Source organism: Peromyscus californicus, unplaced genomic scaffold (genome assembly GCF_007827085.1).
Source record: "Peromyscus californicus insignis strain IS unplaced genomic scaffold, ASM782708v3 Scaffold_6__1_contigs__length_162567912, whole genome shotgun sequence".
NCBI lineage: Eukaryota > Metazoa > Chordata > Mammalia > Rodentia > Cricetidae > Peromyscus > Peromyscus californicus.
In genome coordinates, this window is record NW_026294584.1 from 55,777,481 (window position 1) to 55,800,079 (window position 22,599).

General features: G+C 38.6%; 2 protein-coding genes across 2 annotated transcripts; both read left to right on the forward strand.

Annotated features, from left to right (window-relative positions):
- The first annotated feature begins 11,298 nt into the window (after window positions 1–11,298).
- On the forward strand, window positions 11,299–12,228 carry LOC128099221 (olfactory receptor 2A2-like). The gene has a single exon (XM_052721006.1). The coding sequence runs from the start codon at window positions 11,299–11,301 to the stop codon at window positions 12,226–12,228; it is 930 nt and encodes a 309-aa protein (XP_052576966.1).
- A 6,552-nt stretch (window positions 12,229–18,780) lies between these two features.
- On the forward strand, window positions 18,781–20,493 carry LOC128099087 (olfactory receptor 13). The gene has a single exon (XM_052720750.1). It carries the CDS (start codon window positions 18,781–18,783, stop codon window positions 19,711–19,713), a length of 933 nt encoding a protein of 310 aa, XP_052576710.1. The 3' UTR covers window positions 19,714–20,493.
- Window positions 20,494–22,599: the final 2,106 nt, after the last annotated feature.

Consider the following 22,599-nt stretch of genomic DNA (forward strand, 5'->3'; position numbering starts at 1 on the left):
GATTTCATGATCTCATTGATTTTATCAGCTGAATAATACTCTGTTGTGTGAATGAACTACATTTTCTTTATCCATTCTTTGGTTGATGGACAGCTAGGTTGTTTCCAGTTTCTGGCTGTTATAAATAAAGTTGCAATAAACAAGGTTGAGCAAGTTTCCTTTTGGTAGAATGGGGTGTTCTTTGGTGTATTCCCAAGAGTAATATAGCTGGGTCTTGAGGTAGATCATTTCCCAATTTTCTGTAAAAGTTTGCACTCCCATGAGCAATGGAGGAGTTTTCCCCTTGCTTCACATCATCACCAGCATGAGCTGTCACTTGTGATTTTTATCTTAGCTATTCTGACAGGTGTAAGATGGAATCTCAAAGTCATTTTGGTTTGTATTTCCCTGATGGCTAAGGATGTTGAACATTTCTTTAAGTGTTTCTTAGTCATTTGAGATTCCTCTGTTGATAATTCTCTGTTTAGATCTATACCCCATTTTTATTGGATTATTTGGTTTGTTGATGTCTAGTTTCTTGAGTTCTCTATACATTTTGGATATTAGCCCTACATTGGGTGTAGAAGTGGTTAAAATCTTTTCCCATTATGTAGGCTGCTGTTTTGTCCTATTGACAGTGCCCTTTACCTTACAGAAGCTTCTCAGTTTCATGGAGTTCCATTTATTGATTATTATCCTTAGTGCCTGTCCTATCCATGTTCTGTTCAGGAAGCTGTCTCCTGTGCCAATGAGTTCAAGGATATTCACCAATTTCTCTATAATTAGGTTCAGTATATCTGGTTTTATGTTGAGGTCTTTAATCCACTTGGACTTGAGTTTTGTGCAGGGTAATAGATATGGACCTATTTACATTCTTCTGCATGCTGACACCCCATTAGACCAGCACCATTTGTTGGAGATGCTTTCATTTTCCATTGTGTATTTCTGGTTTCTTTATCAAAAATCAGGTACCCAGAGGTGTGTTGATTTACTTCGGGTCTTTAATTTTATTCCATTGATCAATCTGTCTGTTTTTATGCCAATACCATGTGGGTTTTTATTACTATATCTCTGCAGTACAGCTTAAAATCAGGGATGGTGATACTCCAGAAGTTCTTTTCTTATACAGGATTGTTTTAGCTATTCTGAGTTTTCTGTCTTTCCACATGAAGTTGACTGTGGTCCTTCACCAACTTCGCTTCATACTAATACAGCTTGACCTTCTTTTCTGTGGTATCAGTCAAGATCCCAAACACACCTGAGTAAAGCTCTTTAGGGAGAACGCCTTGGAGTATACCAGCAGCATCAGGCTGCATCTCCTCCCAACTGTGAGTGGCAGTTTCATTGTACATTTCTCCCACCCATTATCTCAACTTTCCTCCTACCTCAGACAGTTGTCCCAGAGATAGCATTGCAATTGTGACTGGATCAGGGATGACCCCTGTAAAGAAACATGTCATTCACATTTACATCAGAATTCCCATAGGATTCTGAGTGGTTTTGCCCCTTCTGGCAGAACTGGGTTGATGGAGGGTGTCACCCTGTGTTACCTTGTGGTTGAAATGAGAGCCCAGGGACTATGGACTTGTGAATCCTATCATCTATGAAAGTGAAAGACACATACTCAAGTGACATTGCTGCCAATATTTGGACAGCACACTGGCTAAACTAGCATGCCTCCCAGAAGTAGAGAACTGAGTTTAAATTGATAAAATAATATAATAAATAAAAATAAATTCATAAACAATACATTGCTGCTTAGAGAAATACTTTGATCATATGCTATAATAATAAAACAGGCCAGACATTGCTGACTGAATAGGAGAGTACTAATGGAACCTCTAACTGTGATTCTTGTTTTTCAGGGCACATAAATTATTAAAGACAGTCATTTAGGAAGAAATTTCATGGAATTTGGCCACACCAGATGATATGCAGTTCTTAGCTGACTCATCACTCTCTACTTCTAACCTCAATGATCAGATAATCAATGTTCAGAAAGGTCCTTGATTATAAATAGACAAAAATATTTCAGCTGTAGTATAACATGTCATCAAATGCTATACAGATACATATTATCCTTGTTGAGTTGAACAGTATGATAAAGAGCAGGTATCATCTGGTGACCATGAATTCCCCAGGAATGGCCTCACCTTGAGACCACATTACAGGAAGTCCTATTGCATACTCAGACTCAGTTGTGTCTTGGCAGGATGCCACTTATCAAACTCTAATACAAAAGAACACAGTATTTTCTCGTAACTAACCTACATCCTAATTGTACTCGGGCCATTAGTTTATAATGACAAGAAGAAACTGATTGTCCCTCAAGACAAAAGGGTGCTGGGGAAAACAGGTACCTACTGAGGCATCATGAGACAAGCTGAATTTACTTTTAATGAAGTGTGAGACTCAAAGGAAAAAAATGTCAATTAAAATTAGCAAATTAAAATAATTGTCTCCTGGGTGGGAGAGAATGGGGCTTAGCCCAAAAATAAGATGACACTTTAGTGAAATGTGTCATGCAACTTAAGAAATAATTTTGTTTATTTATGGGGCTTAGAGAGAGAGAGAGCTTGTACCCTAACCCAACAGGACCTCTTGGCTACCTTGGCACAGGTAGAAGCCAACGTTACCCGAGGAAATTTGTTCATCCTATTTGCATAAGCAAAAGAGAAACACTTGGGGGACTTCACAGTTGATTGAAGTTTTCTGGGCCCTAGTTATTTTAATTGATGAACCGTGATAGCCATATCTAAAAATATGTCAGAATAAGACATAACTGATAACACAGCTGGGAAACCGTTCTGAATTACACCATGCCCCTACCACAGGGCAAATGTGGTCCCTGAACACAATGGAAGCTAGTTATCATTTCTTCATACTGAGACAGAGTGACTGGCTTTGTTCCCAATCTATGTAGAATGCAGGAAAAAAAAAACATGCCATTCCAAAATGTAATGGTTTCTATATTTAACAGAACCAACCTATGCCCAATCATATTTACTGGAAAGCCAAAGCTGCTATTTCTCTGATTCCACTATGTTGTTTAATCAAATTGATTGTGCTCTAGTCATATTGTAATATGGTATGATCATGGTATTGTTGGCAATATTTAGCCACACTGTGTCTATAATTCATGTAATAATATGGAAAGTTAGGATCAAATTCATTGTGAGTTCTAATGGAATTTTCCAAGAACATAACGCCAAACAGGAATGTCTAATCTGTGTAAGAACTTGATTTAGCTAACAGGTAAATTTCATACTAAATTGTTTATCATGAGATAACAAAGACAAGAAGACAAGGGAGTGTGGAATCAAGTTACAAGATTGATGCAAAAATAGGAAAATGTATCATGATCTTATAGTATGAATTAATAGTTCCCTCGGGTCTATCCCTGATCCACACTAATTTTTCCATCTTTGGAGCATGGCTCCAAAGCCATGCCACTACATATGTTCCATAAGCATGCCTCTAAATGTAAATGCTCATTATAATACACAAAGACAGCCTGGGACAAGGGGTAGTAAATAGAATGTACAATAACTGTTAACTCAGAAAAAAATATATAAATCTGGAATCCAAAGAATTTTTGCTGTGTTCTAATAATCACATCACAGAGTGAAACATAGAAATTTAAATGGTTATCTTCTGAATTTAAATTTGAAGTCATTACTGTTATATTGTTAATGCTTTCATAACACCAACACATCAATAGCATACCATCAATAGTACAGATAGCTTGAGGACAGTGGTGTCGAAAGCACTAATCTGGATAGTGGGTAAGGAACTCGGCAAATCAGCGGCTCTTACTGTGCAGAGTTATCCTGTAATAAGCAGCTGAGCCTTGTGATTGCTGGATGTTTTCCTTATCAGGTGGCAGAGGAAGAAGTCAGAGAGACCTGAAGTGTGTGACGACTTCAGCAAACCACTGCTTGGTTTGAACATGGAGAGGCCTAATGCTTGAGTCTTGAAGATACCCTGCAAGGTCATATTTTGAACAGTAGGTCCTCGGCCTATGGTACTGTTGTGACTGCTGTGGAACCTTTAGGAGGTGGGCCTGTCTGGCAGAGTTAGGTAACTGGGGGGAGGAGCAGGTGTGTAAGTGGCCACCACTCTTGGTTCTAGCCTAGATCTTTCTGTTTTCCTCTGCCATACACTCATGCCTTTCCAGCCATAACAAAGCACATCCTCGAAAATCATGGGCCAAAGTCTTAAGTCACCTCTCTCAGGTATTTGGTCACAGCAACACAAGAGTAGTTACCACAAGTGCAGTGATGTTTATGGAGGCCATGGCTGCAAGGAGCTCAGGGCAATCTCAGACAGACTTCAGCCCTATAACCACAAGGCTACAGTTCCCCAACAATCATGGAATTTGGAGCCAGACTTCAAATCTCCAGTAAATATGTAGACCTGACAAGATCCTGAGTTACTTTTGAGCATACTATCCATTTGGCTAATACCAAGGCTTGTGACCAATGAAACTGTGAGATAAACAGTGGTTTTGTCAGTTTCTTAGAGCAGCAACACAAAACGAATATACCTTTTTGTTGTTTTGTCTTGTTTTTGAGATGGGATATCATATACTCCAGTCTGGCCTTGAGCTCTCTATGTAGCTGAAGATGACTTTGAACCTCTGGATCCTCCAGCCTCGATCTCCTGAGTGTTTTGATTACAGGCCTATGGCAGCACTTCAGATTGTATGTGGTGCTGGGAATTCACCTCAGAGCTTTGTGCATGATAGGCAAGCATTCTACCAACTGGGCCATCACCCTAGCCTTGCTTCTAATCATAACTGAAGAGCAAATGTTTCTAACTCTAATCCTTAGTAAAATGGTGATTTATCACTTACTGCAATTATTTTCCAATGCTTAGGTCTCAGAAAATCTTTACACTCTTAAAAGTTACTGAGGACCTCATGACATTTTTAGGTAGGTATAGGTATTGATATTCATAAGAGAAATTAAAACTGAGAGTCAATTGAAAATAATACTTACAATTCATCTTTATTTACACTTACCATGAGCATTTACTGAATATCTGTTTGGACCCAGTAGACTGTGATAAGTGTCGCAAGCTGAATACAGAATGTTGAAAGCTTCTTTCATTTTTAAAAGACTCCCATAATAGGTTAAAACAAATATTATCTTTTATGAAAATTTTATTTTATTAAAAGCTTTAAAATTTTCAATACTTCACAGTTTTGTAAATTTTAGTGCTTGGTTTAATAGTTGAAAGTTCCACTTCCTATCTTTTGTGTCCCATGTGTTGTAATAGCACATATAGATAACATGCAGAAAAATTCCATGTGTATACATGAGAGAATGACAGAGAAAAAAGACCAAACTTGTCCAAATATCATTGTGGAAATGGTTTTGATGGTCTTGATGTTTTGAAAGCTTTTTGGTCATTCTCAGAGTCCTTGAACCACACTAAAAAAATAGTTGTCAGTGTCTGTCCTCATTCTATGAATTGAGAGGAATATATATAGATATAGAGACCACATAAAGAGCCTGGCACATGAAGTACAATGGGGACTCATTACTGTGGCTTATGGCTGCAGGCTGTAATCTTTCCCATCCACCGTGAATGGAGACACATGTGGCATTGGGAGAGTTCTACTGTCTGGGGAAGAACAGATTGTAATGGTACTCAGAGCCATAAAGCCATAACTGCAAAAGACTGGATACTGTGTTTTGTCTTGACTCAGCTTCAATGCTCTCTAGAGACATGAATATTGGTGCAAAAGTAACTGGCCGCCAGGCGGTGGTGGTGCACGCCTTTAATCCCAGCACTCGGGAGGCAGAGCCAGGTGGATCTCTGTGAGTTAGAGGCCAGTCTGGGCTACCAAGTGAGTTCCAGGAGAGGCGCAAAGCTACACAGAGAAACCCTGTCTTGAAAAACCAAAAAAAAAAAAAAAAAGTAACTGGCTTTCCCACTGCCTAGAACTTTGCCTTCAAGCTCATCAGGTATAATCTTTTTTTGTCTTCTAAACAGAAGACTCTGGCCTACTCACCCCTCAGGGAGAAGATACATTGGTGTGATGTTGTATGGTCCCTCTGGGAATTTGAACTCTCACTAGAGACTCAGAAGTGTTTTGTCCTCTGATTTTAAAATAAAAACTATGCTCCTGGGGTTCTTTGGAGACATTTCCGTGAGTCGCTCCTGGGGTTCTTTGGAGACATTTCCGTGAGTCCTTTGAACCCTCCTGTTACTGATTTCATCTGACGAAGCCTGTCAGGAGGAATAGGATTCTGCAAATGTTTTAGAGGTATGATTCTCTTCTCTGTGGGGTTTACTCTAACTCAAAGTATCTTCCTCAGAGAAAATCCAGTACTAACATTGCTCTGTACTAAAGAGATTCATTTGAACTGGAAAGTGGCTTTTGGTATGGGTAGTTGAAACAGAACAGTATGACAGCAGAGACCACCATAGCAGTGTCAAAAGGACGCCATTCCTGAGTTATCTTCCACTCTGACTTAGAATGAATTGCAAGTAGTTAGAAAAGACACCAGTGCCCCGTTATTGTCAGGGCAGCTCCTCGTGCTGTGCAGTAGACAGGTGTCACCCAAACTCCCTGGCATCCACCTCCCATCTTTATCTATGTGATGTGGCGGTGGGAGCCCGAGTGTCGACGCAACTGTCTTAAAAGCGAGGAGGCTTGAAACCTCCAGACCCTGAAACAGCCCAACTGAAGAGAATTTTATTTTAACTGCCTAAATGAAGATAACTAGTATCCAGGACCCCTATTTCAAAGAAAAATTGAATACCTGTTAGAGTCGTTTGTTTTCTGAATCAGATTGGTAAATGAATTTGTCATATAATTATTTAATTTTTAAGTATTTCAATTTACCACACTAATAATAATAAGTGTTAGACTCAAGGTACTTTTAAAAAGCATTTTCTGGCTGAAAGGAAGAGAGAGAGACAGAGAAGACAGAAAGAGACAAAAGAGAGAAAATGAGCCATCAGCCAACTCTAGAGAAAGAGAAACCCAAGTACAAGCTAGGTAAAGACTCTCGGCAGAACTGTCTAGGGCGGAAGTTCTCACCCTTCCTAAGGCTGTGACCCTTTAATACAGTGCCTCACGTTGTGGTGACCCCCAAGATAACATTATTTTCGTTGCTAATTCAGGACTGTATATTTGCTACTGTTATGAAGCATAGTGTAATATCTGTTTTTTCTGATGGTCTTTAGGGATCTCGACCTAGGGTCTAGGTGAAAAGCTGCTCTAACCAACCATGAAAACCTTTAGTTTTGTGAGCTGCTGTGGTTTTATTCAATTTATTGCAAATACAAAGATTTAGGCACCAACTCTGTAGTATTTTCTTCTCTTTCTCCATCATGAGAGTTTCCTTCTATATTTTAATTTAACTTCATTTTTATGCTGTCTTCATTTTTATGGTAATATTGCCACCTGGGAGTGATAATGAAGATATGAAGATTTATTAATCCAGGCACAAAATTATAAAGAATAAGGAATCAAAATACAAATGTTCCTATGAGATAGGAATAGGTTGAATATTTTCAACAGTATTGTTTTCTTTTATGCTAAGAATTAAATATAAGTCTATGATTATAAGTAAATTTAATACAGATGGCACTATTTACTACTTAGCATGATATAGAAATATTATTTGATTGTACCAAAAATAATTTCACACACATTTATCTACAGCCCTCCTCAATAAAATCAGTACATTATAGAAAGTAAGGAATCTATTATTTCATCTCTCTACCTCATTGGGGTTATATTTCTCAAAGAAATTCATGCAACTGATCCCTTTCCTGAGCTCAGCAACTGGAAAAGTTTGTAAGCCTATAATACATGTATCTTCAAGTCTCCCTCTCATGTAACTATAAAACACTTTCTCCAAAAACTCTCCCTATGAAACTGTCTCCTCAAAGTATCAATTCAAAACAGATGTAAGATGTTATTTAACCTCTCTAAAGTTCATATTTTTTATAAGTACCAAAAATCAATTTCCAAAGATACTCTATTAAAATGAGATGTGAATATAGCCTTTGGAGTTCATCATTCAATCCATAACAGATATCAGTACATTTAAATATGACCCTTAGTTGACACATGTGATATGATATACTTCATTGGCATATGTAATAAGCTTCATAAGAGATTTAATTCATAAGAGGAAATGCATTGTCTGCTTTACAATAACCTTGCTGAAAGCCATGTATGATAAAAATGAAATTATATCCAGAGTTTCAAACATTATGTATAGATTGTTTTAAAATATTGTCAATCTGTAGTTTCTATACTGTTAAAGACTCTTTTCTGTTTAAAGTGAGTGATGAATCACATTGTTCCAAATATTATTCATCCTTGAAGCAGAATTTTTTCTTAAATCAAAAACTGGAATTGAAAAAAAAAAACCCTAGATTTAATATGGCATAAAAATCTGTATCTCTTGTTGTTACTAATCAAGGTGAAATGGCATCTAGGAAGAAAACGTAAAGAGTGACATTAAGATGGTTCTTTCATGTGTAACCACATAGAACCTGGAGAGTAAGAAGCATGAAAGTCCCATGAAACGTGTCACTTCCCTTGACTTAGAGGCTGAGTTGAAGGTAGAACAGGTGAGAATTTCATTCTGATCACCAAAGACCACACATCACAAACCAGGTTGCACTTCAGCCTTGTAAAGAATGGTGTTCCAGGCTGAGTGGTGGTGGCACACACCTTCAATTCCAGCACTCGGGAGGTGGAGGCAGGTGGATCTCTATGAGTTTGAGGCCAGCCTGATCTACAGAGTGAGTTCCAGAACAGCTAGGATTGTTACACAGAGAAACCCTGTCAAGAAAACACAAACAAACAAACAAACAAACAGAATGATGTTTCAGGTAAATTTAATTTTTTTTTATTTGTGTCTATATCATGCCAAGTAAGAAAGATCCTAAGGAGGTTGATTTTTAGGCAGGTTTTATCAGAGTACAAAGAACTACTATCTCTCTGGGCTTCACTATAAAAATGTGACAATAATCTATCATTACAGGACAATGGCTGTTAGAGTAAACACTCTTCTAGCTGGCTTCTTATTGTGGTAATCTTAATATGCCTAGATATTTTGCTATCCTGACTTTTAGATGATTTGAGATAGAAGATTTCATATGTAGATAAATAGACTGAGTTGATTGAGACCTTAATTTCTCTGAATTTACAATAGGATTTCATGAAAGAAGACAGGCCCTCTACCGTGTGTGTGTGTGTGTGTGTGTGTGTGTGTGTGTGTGTGTGTGTGTAAGGTTTTAATTACGGCAACACTAAATTGCAAACAATCTAGTGATGAGATGATATATGAAATAAGTAACAATCTTTGAAGAATAACTGATTCAGAACAATGTATGTTACAGCCAGGTATTTTGACATGGGAAATGCTTAATTGTATATCTACAAATGATGGCAGTAATTGAGTAGTACTGTATTATCATTTTAAAATCCATAACATAAATAGACAGTAGAAAGTAAGAATTATCAACAGTGATCACTTTTCTTTGTCAAAATTCATCTCTAAATCTAAATTATTCAAGAGTATATAATTTTCCAGAATTGACTAAAAGGCAGATGATAAGGAAAATCCAATGATGAATATGTTTCTAAAATTACAAACATGTGTTTGCATTAAAACAAGATATTAAATTATATAAAGAAGATTTTTTTAATTTACTTTACTAAGAAGATTTGACTTCATAAACAAAAGCACTTCCTTATACACAGTTTTCAAAGGTAATCCTGAGAATGTATATATTCTTTTTATCCTCTCATGTATTTTTGTTCTTCATACAGAAGGACACCAGAAATGCATACTCTGCTCATGATAAAACTTAAATATTGGACTAAAACTATAGTTTCAGGGTCGAGAACTCCCCAGGGTGTACAAGGCACTGGGTTCATCTTCAGCACCAAATAGAACAGAAGTGAGTCTAGTAAAAGTGGCTGAACAGTTTGCTCAGTGGTTAAGAGCATTTTCTGCTCTTACAGATGACCTGGGTTCACTTCTCAGAGCCCAAATATCAGCTTACAACTATCTGTAACTCTAGATCCAAGGGATCTGGTGTCTTCTTCTGGACACCCTGGGCACCAAGCCTCCATGTGGTGCACATACAAACATGCAGGCATTTATATATGTAAAAGAATAAAGATGAAATCTTTCTGAAAAAGAGTCCAGTGAAGTCTAGATGTTGGTTGATAGATGAAGTGTGGACTATGAATAGATGATCCTGAAACTTCTGTTCTCATCAGAAGTAACAGAGAGTTCAAAACCAAAGCAGGCTAAAAGAGACAAGGGAACAAGCTTGAAGGGTCTACATGTAGACAATAAAGCATCAAACATATGGTAATAATGAAACATTACCCACTGGCTAACAAAGTTAGGAAGCCCAGACAGAAAGAGATGGAACAACAGAGGATTTTTCTACATATGTCCAACTAATAGACATAAAACTGTATTTTCCATCAACATTACCATATAAAATTATATGTATAAATACATACATACATATATATATATATATATATATATATATATATATATATATATATACAATTTTAGTAGCTATCCAAGAAATTGATTGGGAAAAAGTAATCGCTATACAGTAGAAATATCTGGGAATTGCTGTGTTTATCAAGTGATCCAACTTAGCTTTGTCCCAACAAGGGAATAAATTAACACCCTGCATCTACACATAGTGCACTGAGGATACTTTTTGCAGAAAATAAATAATCTGAATCAAAACATGGGAAATATAGTGTATTTTCAACTTGAGGGATCTCCTACTATTTAATATTTACTCTTCAATCTACTATTTACTCTTCAAAATGTCAGTATTTGGAAAAACACATAAAGGCCAAGGATATATTCAAATTACAAGATACTAAGAAGAGATTATATTAAATATAACGTGAAACCTTAGATTAGGTCCTGTGTGGGTGGAGACATTAGAGGAAACAAACATGTAAGCATTACATCTCTTGATTTTTATAGTTACAATGGAGCGGTAACTTCAAATAGGTCAATACAGAGACAAAGTATTAGATAAGCAAGAAAGACATCGATGCAGGCTGAATCTGGGTAAAGGGATGTAAGGGTTCTTCACATAATTCTGGATGTACATTTGCTGTTAGCATTTACTTCTAGTAAAGGTTCAGAAACACGGATGGCTGTCAGGAGGTGAGAAATAAGAGAGCACTGAACTATTTCCTGCGCTTGTTTTGAGATAAATAAATCCAATTTTCATTGATTGTCCAGCTCTGGGCTTCCCATCACATGTCACTGCTACACCGGCTGTCATAAAGGAATGGGAGGCAACCAGACATGGATCACAGACTTCATCCTGGTGGGACTCCGGCTCAGTGCAGAGATGGAGATGTTCCTCTTCTGGGTCTTCTCCCTGCTGTACATCTTCAGCCTGCTGACAAACAGCATAATCTTGGGGCTCATCTACCTCGACTCCAGGCTGCACACCCCAATGTACTTCTTCCTTTCACATCTGGCCATTCTTGACATCTCCTATGCGTCGAACAATGTCCCCAAGATGTTGGCCAATCTTGTCACCCACAGAAGAACCATCTCCTTTGCTCCATGCATCACACAGACATTCTTGTATTTAGCTTTTGCTGCATCAGAGTGCTTGATTTTGGCAGCAATGTCCTATGATCGGTTTGTGGCCATCTGCCATCCGCTACACTACACTGTCATCATGAGTTGGAAAGTATGCGTAGCCCTGGCTGCCACTTCCTGGTCATGTGGATTTCTCCTGTCTGTGGCTCACACAATTCTTCTGCTAAGGCTGCCCTTCTGCGGGCCTCGGGAGGTGAACCACCTCTTCTGTGAAATCCTGGCTGTTCTCAAGCTGGCTTGCGCTGACACCTTGATCAACCAAGTTGTCATCCTTGCTGCATGTGTTTTTGTCTTAGTTGGGCCTCTTTGCTCGATGCTTGTCTCTTACACACACATCCTCCGGACAATCCTAAAAATGCAGTCGAAGGAGGGCCGCAGGAAGGCCTTTTCTACCTGCTCCTCCCATCTTTGCGTGGTGGGGCTCTTCTTTGGGATAGCCATGTTGGTTTATATGGTCCCTGACTCTGATCAACGAGAGGAGCAGGAGAAGATTTTGTCACTGTTCCACAGTCTCTTTAACCCAATGCTGAATCCCCTCATCTACAGCCTGAGGAATGCCCAGGTGAAAGAAGCCTTCCACAGAGCACTGCAGAAGAGATCTGTGTGACCGGCACATAGAATGTGAGTTGGGTAGGGCCATACTCCTGAAACATGTGGCTAGCTGAAGCAAAATTCAGGGAAATTTCCCAACTAGAAATATGATTTTTATTTGTTTGTTTGCTTGTTTGTTTGTTTGTTTGTTTGTTTTTGAGATAAGGTATTACCATGTGACTCTGGCTGTCCTGGAACTCACGCTGTAGACCAGGATGGACTCCAACTCACAGGGATTCACCTGTCTCTGCCTTCCAAGTGCTGGGATCAAAGGCACACGACTCCACACATGGCTAGAAATCTGATTTTAAAAACTATAATTGCTCGAATTCCAGCTCTGGAAGTGGGACAAAATAACAGGGAAAATGATATATTCATAATTAACTCTATGAATTCTATTTCTGGATTGAATCCCAATGTTAAAAGTCTCTCCCAAATAGAACATCATTTGTCATTCATATTTGCATCAATTATTCACATTTCATCACCAATCACTTAATTTAAAAGAAAGCTAATTAAGCACCAGAGCAAGCAGAAGAAATAAAGTAATATAGGTTAGAACATATATAAATGATATAAAAAATAGAAAAACAAGAGATAAAATTAATAAAGTAATATAGATTAGGACATATATAAATGATATCAAAAATAGAAAAATAAGAGCTAAAATTAATGGTTGCTAATGTGGTTTTTCTATTTTTAAAAAAATTAACAAAATGAACAAACTTTAGCTCAAATGAGCAGCAGGTCAACAGAACAGAGAGTGGTGAAGAGCTGGGGAGGTGGCTCAGCCTCTGAGAGCATTTGCTGCACAAGCCTGAGGACCAGGGTTTGAACTCTCACTGCAGATGTAAGAAGCTGGCTGTGGCTGCACACGCTCTCGCGCCCCAGGGATACAGGGACCAGAAACAGGGAGTTTGCTAAAGTTTGATGGCTGACAGTGAAGCACCTGTTTCAATAAGGGACCCTGTCTCAAGGGAATAAAAACAGAGAATGATAAAACAGGACACCTGATGGCCACCTCTACAGCCACTACACATGCACATACACACACACACACACACACACACACACACACACACACACACACACACACACACACACGTATACAAGGGGAAAATACTAAAAACTAAAATTAGCTTTGTAAAGGACCATCATCACCAAGTTAGCTGATATGTAACGAACTGTGAGAGAATTCTGTGAACAACTATGTTACAATTAGGGAATTTTTTCTATAAATACCAAATCTACCAACTCATTAAAATGATCTAAGTAGATTTATAGTATATAAAAGTAAATTAGTAAATTCAAAGCTCATCAAAGATAGTTATGGACCACATTGCTATTTTAGCAAACTATACCAGAGTTTAAAAGGAAGAATTAACATTATTTCTTCATAGAGAGTTTTAAAAATAGTAGCAAAGAGAACATTTCCTAAGTCCTTCTGTGAGGTCAATGTCATTAATATAAGAGACACCACAGGAAATATAAACTACAGACCATTATCCTTCTGTATATAAGTGCACAGTCTCAACCAATACCAGAAACCAGAACCTGTAAACAGGCAGCACAAGTACTATGATCAAGTAAGATTTATTCCAGGAATACAGTAATATGAACATACAAAACACAATCAATGTACTACTGCATGTTAAATAAATAAAGGAAAATATAATCTCTCCTTACATCTGTTTAAAGCAATTGACAGACAAGTCTAACACTTTTCCATGAGAAACACACATTCAACCATCTAGGTAACTTTTTAATATGAAAAGGGGTACATGGTAACACCATAGTTAAAATAGTAATGAACTGTTAAAGATCTGATGCTTCCCCTTCAACTTAAAAGGAACAAATTCAAGGGTATCATCCTTTATTCCTTTTATTAATCACATGAAAAGAAAGACAATTAAGTTATAACATGAAAACCAAACTACATTAAGATTCCATTCCACTCCACTTAGAACATCAGACATTAAAAATATCATTGGCAACAAATGCCAGTAATGATGTGGACACAGGGAACCCCTGTACTCTGCTGGTAGAAACATGAACCAGTCCAAGTACTATGGAAGTTTCTCAAAAATCTAACAGTCAATGTGCAAGTTTCTTAAAAATCTAACAATGTAGATGTCCCACCTGTTGCTCAGCACTCACCTGTACCAACCCTTCTTAGACCCAAGGCTCAGGGAACGTCTCAGAAGAGAGGCAGAAAGAATGTAAGAGCTGAAGAATGGGGAGCAGCACTGTGAAATGCTGTCACTAGACACAACATGGTTGTTGTACACATGAACGCACAAAAGTGACCTGTACAGGACCAAGCCACTGAAAAATCCCAGGATGATTTTGTAAACCTATGATGGAGTCAGAAAATCATAAAAGAGCTGTGAGTGAAGGAGTAATAATAGCTCTTCCCATAATTTAACAGGATCACTCCACATCCCATGCTGAGTTAAAGAGAAGAGACTCTTGCAAAAACACAGGCGATGGAAGAAGGTGGCAGAGACAAGAGTAGCAATAATGGGGACTAGAAGAAGCCATCAGATTCTGGGTCATTTGAAAAGCAATGCCAGCACAGTCTGCTGATGAGATAGGTAGATGTCAACTAGTCCTTCTACTATGGATTTTTTCAAAGATCTGCCATATGGGTATTTGTGTAGAAAACTCCAGTGTCCCAGAGACATTAGCACATCGATGTTTATTGCAGTCCTGTTCATGATAGCTAAGTGACAGAACTAACCTAAGTCTCCAATAGCAGAGGAATGAATAAGAAAAGAGTGTATATGTAAACAAGGGAATTTTTTCCAAACATGAAGAATAAAGTTATGTCATTTATAAGGAAATAGATTCAATTGGAGATAATCATATTAAGTGAGTTTGGCCAGTCTCAGAAAGACAAATATGTGTTTTCTCTTGTTTGTGATTCTTAGATTTTTCTTTAGTCACATAAAATCATGAATGTGTCTATAAAATTACATAAGACATGAATAAAGGAGAATAAATGAAGGCAAATATAGAAGACAAATAGAAAAGGGGATGAGGGGTAAAAAATGGAGGAGAGAAGAAGGAACAGGGCAGTGGGGGATATGTTTACCATACAAAGTATATTCATAAAAAATATATTAAATGGATAAACAAATTTTAAAAATTCAGGATGGAGGGGTAAGGGGATCCCAAGGCCCCACCTTTGCCTGAGGAGATTTTGACACTTGATAGCTGCTGAGGATTTGAGAGTCATTTTCTGCTCATGCCTCAGTGGATGGTCCCATGCCCATGTACACATGGACAACACTAACTGAACTAAGTGAGTAAATAAATAAATAAAGCCAAGAGAGCGGGACAGAGATGTGATGAAGGGTCCAGAAGGGAGTTGAAGAAGAGAAAGCAGAGGGTGGATATAACCATGTCTGGTTGTAAAAAATTAAATAAGAAATATTATTTTTAGAAGAAGTCTTTAAGAAATAGGTAGAAGAAATAGAATATTGACCTGAAGACTTTCTGACTGTATTTCATTTTTTTCCAAATAAGTGGGGAGGAGGCATATGCACTAATAAAATCATGTTTTATTAATTTGTTAATCAATAAATCATCTACAATATGACCCAGCTATACTACTTCTGCATATTTACCCAAAGACTCAAAGTCATAATATCACAGTGATAATCACACATCAATGTTTATTGCAGTACTGTTCTTAGTAGTAGCTAAGTTAGGAGACCAACCTGGTGTCCAACAACAGTTGAATCAACAAGTCCCAAGGCTTCTACATCCCTAAGATGACTCCTACATGTCTCCAGACCTGTGTTTAGGGATGAAAGGTTTGAATTTCTAGATAATATCCAATAATTTAGACCTCGTCATTCAACTTTGTTTTCCTACTGCCTTTCAAGTATCTAGAAAATCAGACTAATGGGTGTATGGCTAAAGGGATTAATTTCAAGATTTTATTCACAGTCAATAACCAGGAACAATATGTTCATCTGCCACTATATCTCTTGATTGTTTGAAGACTGAAACAAAATGAAAATTCATAAAGCTATAACAATCTGTAAATTGATGTAGCTGTGGTTCCAAGTATGACTTTGTATAAACATGTCCTACTACTTAAGAAAATACTGACTATTCTTCCTGAATGTCTGAAGATCTCATTACGATATAGCTTCCACAGACACAGAAACAGAGAGAGACTCAAACCTCTGTGGGCTAGAATCACAGTGGGTGGTTTCTTCCTGTCGCCATAGGAACCATGATGGTGCAAAGGGACCTATTTTTTCATGCACTACACAAGGCTCTCATGACAATTGAAAGGGTGACCTGTAGAGGTGATAAATTCATAAAGCCTTCTCTTCTAAAAGGCAACTTGAAAAGCCATAGTCCTTCTTTGTCAGTTCTGAGACAAGCAGCAAGGCTTCCAATGTCATCACAGAATTGAAGAAATGTTTACATTTTCTGAATGAAGATTTACCATAGTCCTTGTACAATAGCCTTCTCTAGATACCCAGGCTTCCTCATTTCTTGGGTAAGTTCTGATGAAATATAATGTTCTTTCCATTGTCTATTTGCTTTTACTGTCACAAAGTTACAGTTCTACTTTCTTAATGTTCAAATTCTGCCCATCAACAGTTACAACAATAAGATAAACTGAGTAAGACATACAAATTTTTATTGGTATATTATACATTAATATGTTAATGCATAACTTTAATCAATGTATTAGTGGTTAATTTTGGCAAGCAGCTTGTCTTTCATGAAATAGAGGCATGTATGTGCAAATGAATTTCTGAAAAAGTATTATGAACAAATTATCATTTATAGGAACTAGTCAAATAAGTATAATGTGCCGGGCAGTGGTGGTGCACGCCTTTAATCCCAGCACTCGGGAGGCAGAGCCAGGCGGATCTCTGTGAGTTCGAGGCCAGCCTGGGCTACCAAGTGAGTTCCAGGAGAGGCGCAAAGCTACACAGAGAAACCCTGTCTCAAAAAACCAAAAAAAAAAAATTAAGTATAATGTATGTTTATTATGCATAACCTTACTTTGATGACATACAAAGTCTGAGCAATGAGGAGGTAATAATTTAATTACTGATACGTCTACACTAAGAATAAGGTTATACAGATAATAGAAAATCAATAAACATCTGCATATGGTTTTATTTTCACTTGCCTGAGCATGCTACTTACCTCTCTGATAGTAGTAATTGAGGTCCAACATAAATTTAATATTTTGATAATGAGATCTTTCAGTGTTAGATGTAGAATTTCATGCCTATTTAAAAGAAGGATTATTACTCGTCCTTGTACACCCACATAGGGGGAATTCACATAAAATAAGAGGATAAAATGTATGCAACAGGGGGAAAACTATGTTTGTATTCACCTTTTTACTATAGAATTACAGAGTTAGAGAGGTGATGAGGTTCAGTCGGCCAGTAGCAATAGCAATGTTTCTGCAGCACTTCCCACAGAAAGTGAGTCACTGCAAGCCACCTGTGGAGACTTCACCTAAAACTGTGTTTAGAGTGTCTGTCGACACTGAGCCAAAAGACAAGGTTACTAACCCTGCTGTCATGCTTGACAAACAGCACAGTTCACATCTGGTCAGTCACAAAAATGATCATCTAAACGTTAATGTGAAAAACTAAATGACAGAAAATAGTTTGGGCTGAATCTAAGCCTTTACACTTAAATAGAAAAACACTTTGTGAGGTGTTTATTGTAGAGTGGAAAAGGTCTGTGGAAGGAATGGTGAATGATGCTTTTTGTATGTTTAACCTTGCTACATCCTACTGAACCCTTTCCACTCAATATTGAATGCAATACAGTTTTGAAACACTGGTCCATATTTAGGGTTCATTTTTTCTAATTAAAAATAATAAGAGAATAACTCTGAATAATGTCAACCAAGACAAGGAGAATTTATTTGAAAACTATGGTGTAACCTGTAGAATGTTTTCAAACAAACTTTGACTTGCAGTAAAATGGGTATATGTATTATGAAATTATAGAACCATCAAAAATGTTACAGTCATCAAGCGAGCAAGATGGTTCAGTGCTCTTAGAGTCACAGCAGCGTACGAGAAGAAAACCAACTCCACAAAGTTCTCTACGTGTATGTAATGGCAAGTGCACTCACACAAATGCAACATGTCCACATACACAATAATATAACTAAATTTTTTTTAAATGTTAAAAGAAATATATTTGTGTACATAATGTTTTTGGTTTTTTGGGGGTTTTTTTGGTTTTTGGGGTGGTTTTTTTGTTGTTTTTGGTTTGGTTTTTCAAGACAGGATTTCTCTGTGTAGTTTTGGTGGCTGTCCTGGAACTCACTGTATAGACCAGGCTGGCCTCGAACTCACAGAGATCCGCCTGCCTCTGCCTCTCGAGTGCTGGGATTAAAGGCGTGTACCACCACCCCGCAAGAAATCTTTAAAACTCCATTTAAAACAAAAATTCATTTCAGCTATCCTTACTTTGCTAACCTACAAAGGGTATGAAGTCAGCACAAATCTGTGTTAAAGTCCACCCTTAAACCAGTCATTAACTCAGTTTCCTCTGCCACAGGGATATGGGAAACAATATGACATTGATCACAGAGTTCATCCTCCTGGGATTTCCGCTCAGCCCAAGGATGCAGATGTTCCTCTTTGCCCTCTTCTCCCTGTTCTATGCCTTCACCCTGCTGGGGAATGGGACCATCGTGGGCCTTATCTGCCTGGACTCCAGACTCCACACTCCCATGTACTTCTTCCTGTCCCACCTGGCCATCGTTGACATTGCCTGTGCCTGCAGCACAGTGCCCCAGATGCTGGTGAACCTTCTAGATCCAGCCAAGCCCATCTCCTTTGCTGGCTGCATAACGCAGACATTTCTTTTTTTGACATTTGCTATCACAGAATGTCTACTCCTAGTGGTGATGTCCTATGATCGGTATATGGCCATCTGCCACCCCCTCCGATACTCTACCATCATGAGCTGGAAGGTCTGCAGCATTATGGCTGTGACTTCCTGGATCATTGGGGTTCTCCTGTCCTTGGTTCATCTAGTGTTACTTCTACCTTTACCCTTCTGTGTGTCTCAGAAAGTGAATCACTTTTTCTGTGAAATCACAGCTATTCTCAAACTTGCCTGTGCAGACACACACCTCAATGAGACCATGGTCCTGGCTGGGGCTGTGTCTGTGCTTGTGGGACCATTCTCCTCAATCGTGGTCTCTTATGCCTGTATCCTTGGTGCTATCCTGAGGATCCAGTCAGGGGAGGGTCAACGGAAAGCCTTTTCCACCTGCTCCTCCCACCTCTGTGTGGTCGGATTATTTTATGGAACGGCCATTGTCATGTACGTTGGACCCAGACACGGGAACCCGAAGGAGCAGAAGAAATATCTCCAACTGTTTCACAGCCTTTTTAATCCCATGCTCAACCCCCTAATTTATAGTCTCAGGAACTCTGATGTGAAGAACACTTTGAAGAGAGTTCTGAAGATGCAGAGAGTTTTCTGACAAGTTTACAGCATCATGTTTAACCACTGACAGAAGAAATGATCCTCTCAAGAGAGTCCTAACCATCCAGAGCATATGCATAATCTTTATTTAGCATTGAGCTGTCTCACGCCCTCCATTTGGATGACTGACTCAGTAGTTGTGGGAGGGATTCTACAAATCTATAATTTCAAATGCTGACAATAACAGATTGTGGTGCAGTCACTCCCAGTCACAACCAAGATTTCAAACCCACCATTCCAAAAAAGAAGGAGACCCTGCTAGTCATGATGCAGTGTTCTGTCTCCCCAAAATCCTCTCTTTTCAAACCTTCCAGAGGACTTCAAAATGCCTTCTGTTGTAACACAAATCTTAAAAGGTCTTATTAATAAAAAAAAAACTCAGAGCCAGATATTGGAGCAAAAGCTGAAATATCAGAAACAGAGCAAGCCAGCCAGTAGTTGTTACCTCTACGAAATCCTCTGTCTAAAGAGCCTCTGAGTCCTCACCCCTGAGGGTCTCAGTTGAACTGCTGCTTAGTTCCTGTCTCCTCATGCCTTATATGCCATTCTCCACCAGCCATGTCACTTCCTGGGATTAAAGGTGTGTGTGCTTTCTAAGCAAAGACATGAAATCTCAAGGGCTGGGGTTAAAGGCATGTGCCACCACTGCCTGACTCTGTTCCCAGTGTAGCCTTGAACTCACAGAGATCCAGATGGATCTCTGCCTCCCAAGTGATAGGATTAAGGGTGTGTGCCACCACTGGTTGGCCTCTATGTCTAATCTAGTGACTGGCTCTGTCCTCTGATCCCCAGATAAGTTTATTAGGGTACACAATATATTGGGGTATACAATACATCACTACCTCTTGTGAGGGAAGAAGATTGTGAATGACTCCATGCTGTATTTCTCTGTAAGGTTCACATCTTTATTAGTACAGTGAAAGCTATAAAATTTTGTTTTGTTGAAAAAAGAATTCTAATGCACTTTTTAAAGCCTTGGCTTTTGCCAAAGTTGATAGTTGTGCCATTTTTTCTGACAGTTATCTGGAACAGGGGAGCTTGATTGGCCACTTGTGGATACTTTCTGAAAATCCCTTCTAGGACAAATATGTTTTCTCTCCCCACCCCACCCCCAATTTATTTATTTCTTTTTCTTTTTCCTGCAAGGAAGCCTCTGCAAAAGTTGTCAGTTTGAAGACAGTAGCTCACATCAGTGCATGTCAGAGTCTGTTTGGTTATGGAAAGTGAGGGTCACTCATTGTCTCTACTGTTTAATATGATCCTTGGGTGACAATGACTCCAAGCATCTCTTGTTTCTTGGTCCAGCATGCCATTATAAACCTTGAGGAATGAGTCTATTCAATCTCACAATCTTCCAAATTTGTGATGAATATGTGTATGTGTGAGATGAATCAAACTACACACACACACACACACACACACACACACACACACATATATATATATATATGAGCTGGGGATGTGGCTCAATGAAATGGTGCTTGCTTAGCATGCATGAAGCCCTAGATTCAATCTCTCTGTCTTCTCAAAAAGGAAAAGCACGTGCATGTGCATGTGCGTGTGCGTGTGCATGTGTGTGTGTGTGTGTGTGTGTGTGTGTGTGTGTGTGTGTGTGTAAGAGAAAGAGAGAGAACAGAGACAGAGAGAGACAAAAGGTTATATTTTGAAATAAATAAAAACAAAGTTCGGCTTTAGAGTTTTAAAATACAACTGCTTTTCTTACAGAAACCTGAAAAATGTCAAAACCCACAGTTTAAAGCTGTGTCCACTTGCTATGATGTAAAAAAACATGCTTTAGAAGTGATTCCCAGGCTGGAGAGATGGCTCAGAGGTTAAGAGCACTGGCTGTTCTTCCAGAGGTCCTGAGTTCAATTCCCAGCAACCATATGGTGGCTCACAACCATCTGTAGTGAGATCTGGTGCCCTCTTCTGGCCTGCAAGCATGTATATAAGCAGAACACTGTATACATAATAAATAAATAAATCTTAAAAAAAAAAGTGATTCCCTTTCCTGGCTTAAATTTCATGACATATACATCTGTATTTAGTTTCTTGTCATCTTCAAATGTTCTACTTCTGTTCCTTAACATAACTCTACAGTGGCCAAACGCTAGATATTGAACCATGTCTTAAAATAACAGCTTCCACAAATGTGCTGTTTTGTTAATACCCTTTTTCTCTTAAATGTTGATAGCTTGATTTCCACAGTTTGCAGATGCCCCCAAACATAACAAAAGGAGGCTGTGTTATTTATGACTGTCCATCCAGTAAAGATCTTCCTGTTCCAGAAGCTGTTATTTGTCATCTTTGTGTATGCTCGCTATCACAGGAACGAGCAGAATTGGGACACAGGCTGACATGCACTCAAAAGTGGACAGTTATGACAAATTTCCCTGCAAGGACATGCTATAAGGAGCCAGTGTGTAAATTCCACGATAGGTTGACATGAATTTTTTTAAAATAACACTCTGACAGTTCTATATCCAGTACCAAATAATGAAGTAGAATATGAAGACTATGACAGTGTCTTAGAGAGTATCTTAAAGAAGAGCCTTCCACAGATAAAATGTACTTTCCAGGGGAAAGTGTCGTGGAGGGGTCTTTTCCTCCCTCCTCTGAGGGCCTGAACTCAGTCTCTACACTTCACAATGAATTATCTCCATGGGAGGTTTGTGCTCTAGAAGCAAGTCCCCAAAGGCAGGTCCCCAAAGGCCCCACTGGGATACCTTGGCCCCTTCTTGGACTACCCATGCCTTCCTTACCAGCTCCCACAGCACCTCCACACCTTGAAATGTAACTTAGGTCTTGTCTTCCCACCTCTGCTACACCCCAAGGAACCCAGGCTCCACCAAGGAGAAGCTAAGCTGCTCTGTGGATTCTGGGA

What these genes read in the sequence shown, in the direction of transcription:
- LOC128099221 (XM_052721006.1), top strand. Translation starts at nt 11,299, where the DNA reads ATGGGAGGCAACCAGACATGGATCACAGACTTCATCCTGGTGGGACTC.
- LOC128099087 (XM_052720750.1), top strand. Translation starts at nt 18,781, where the DNA reads ATGGGAAACAATATGACATTGATCACAGAGTTCATCCTCCTGGGATTT.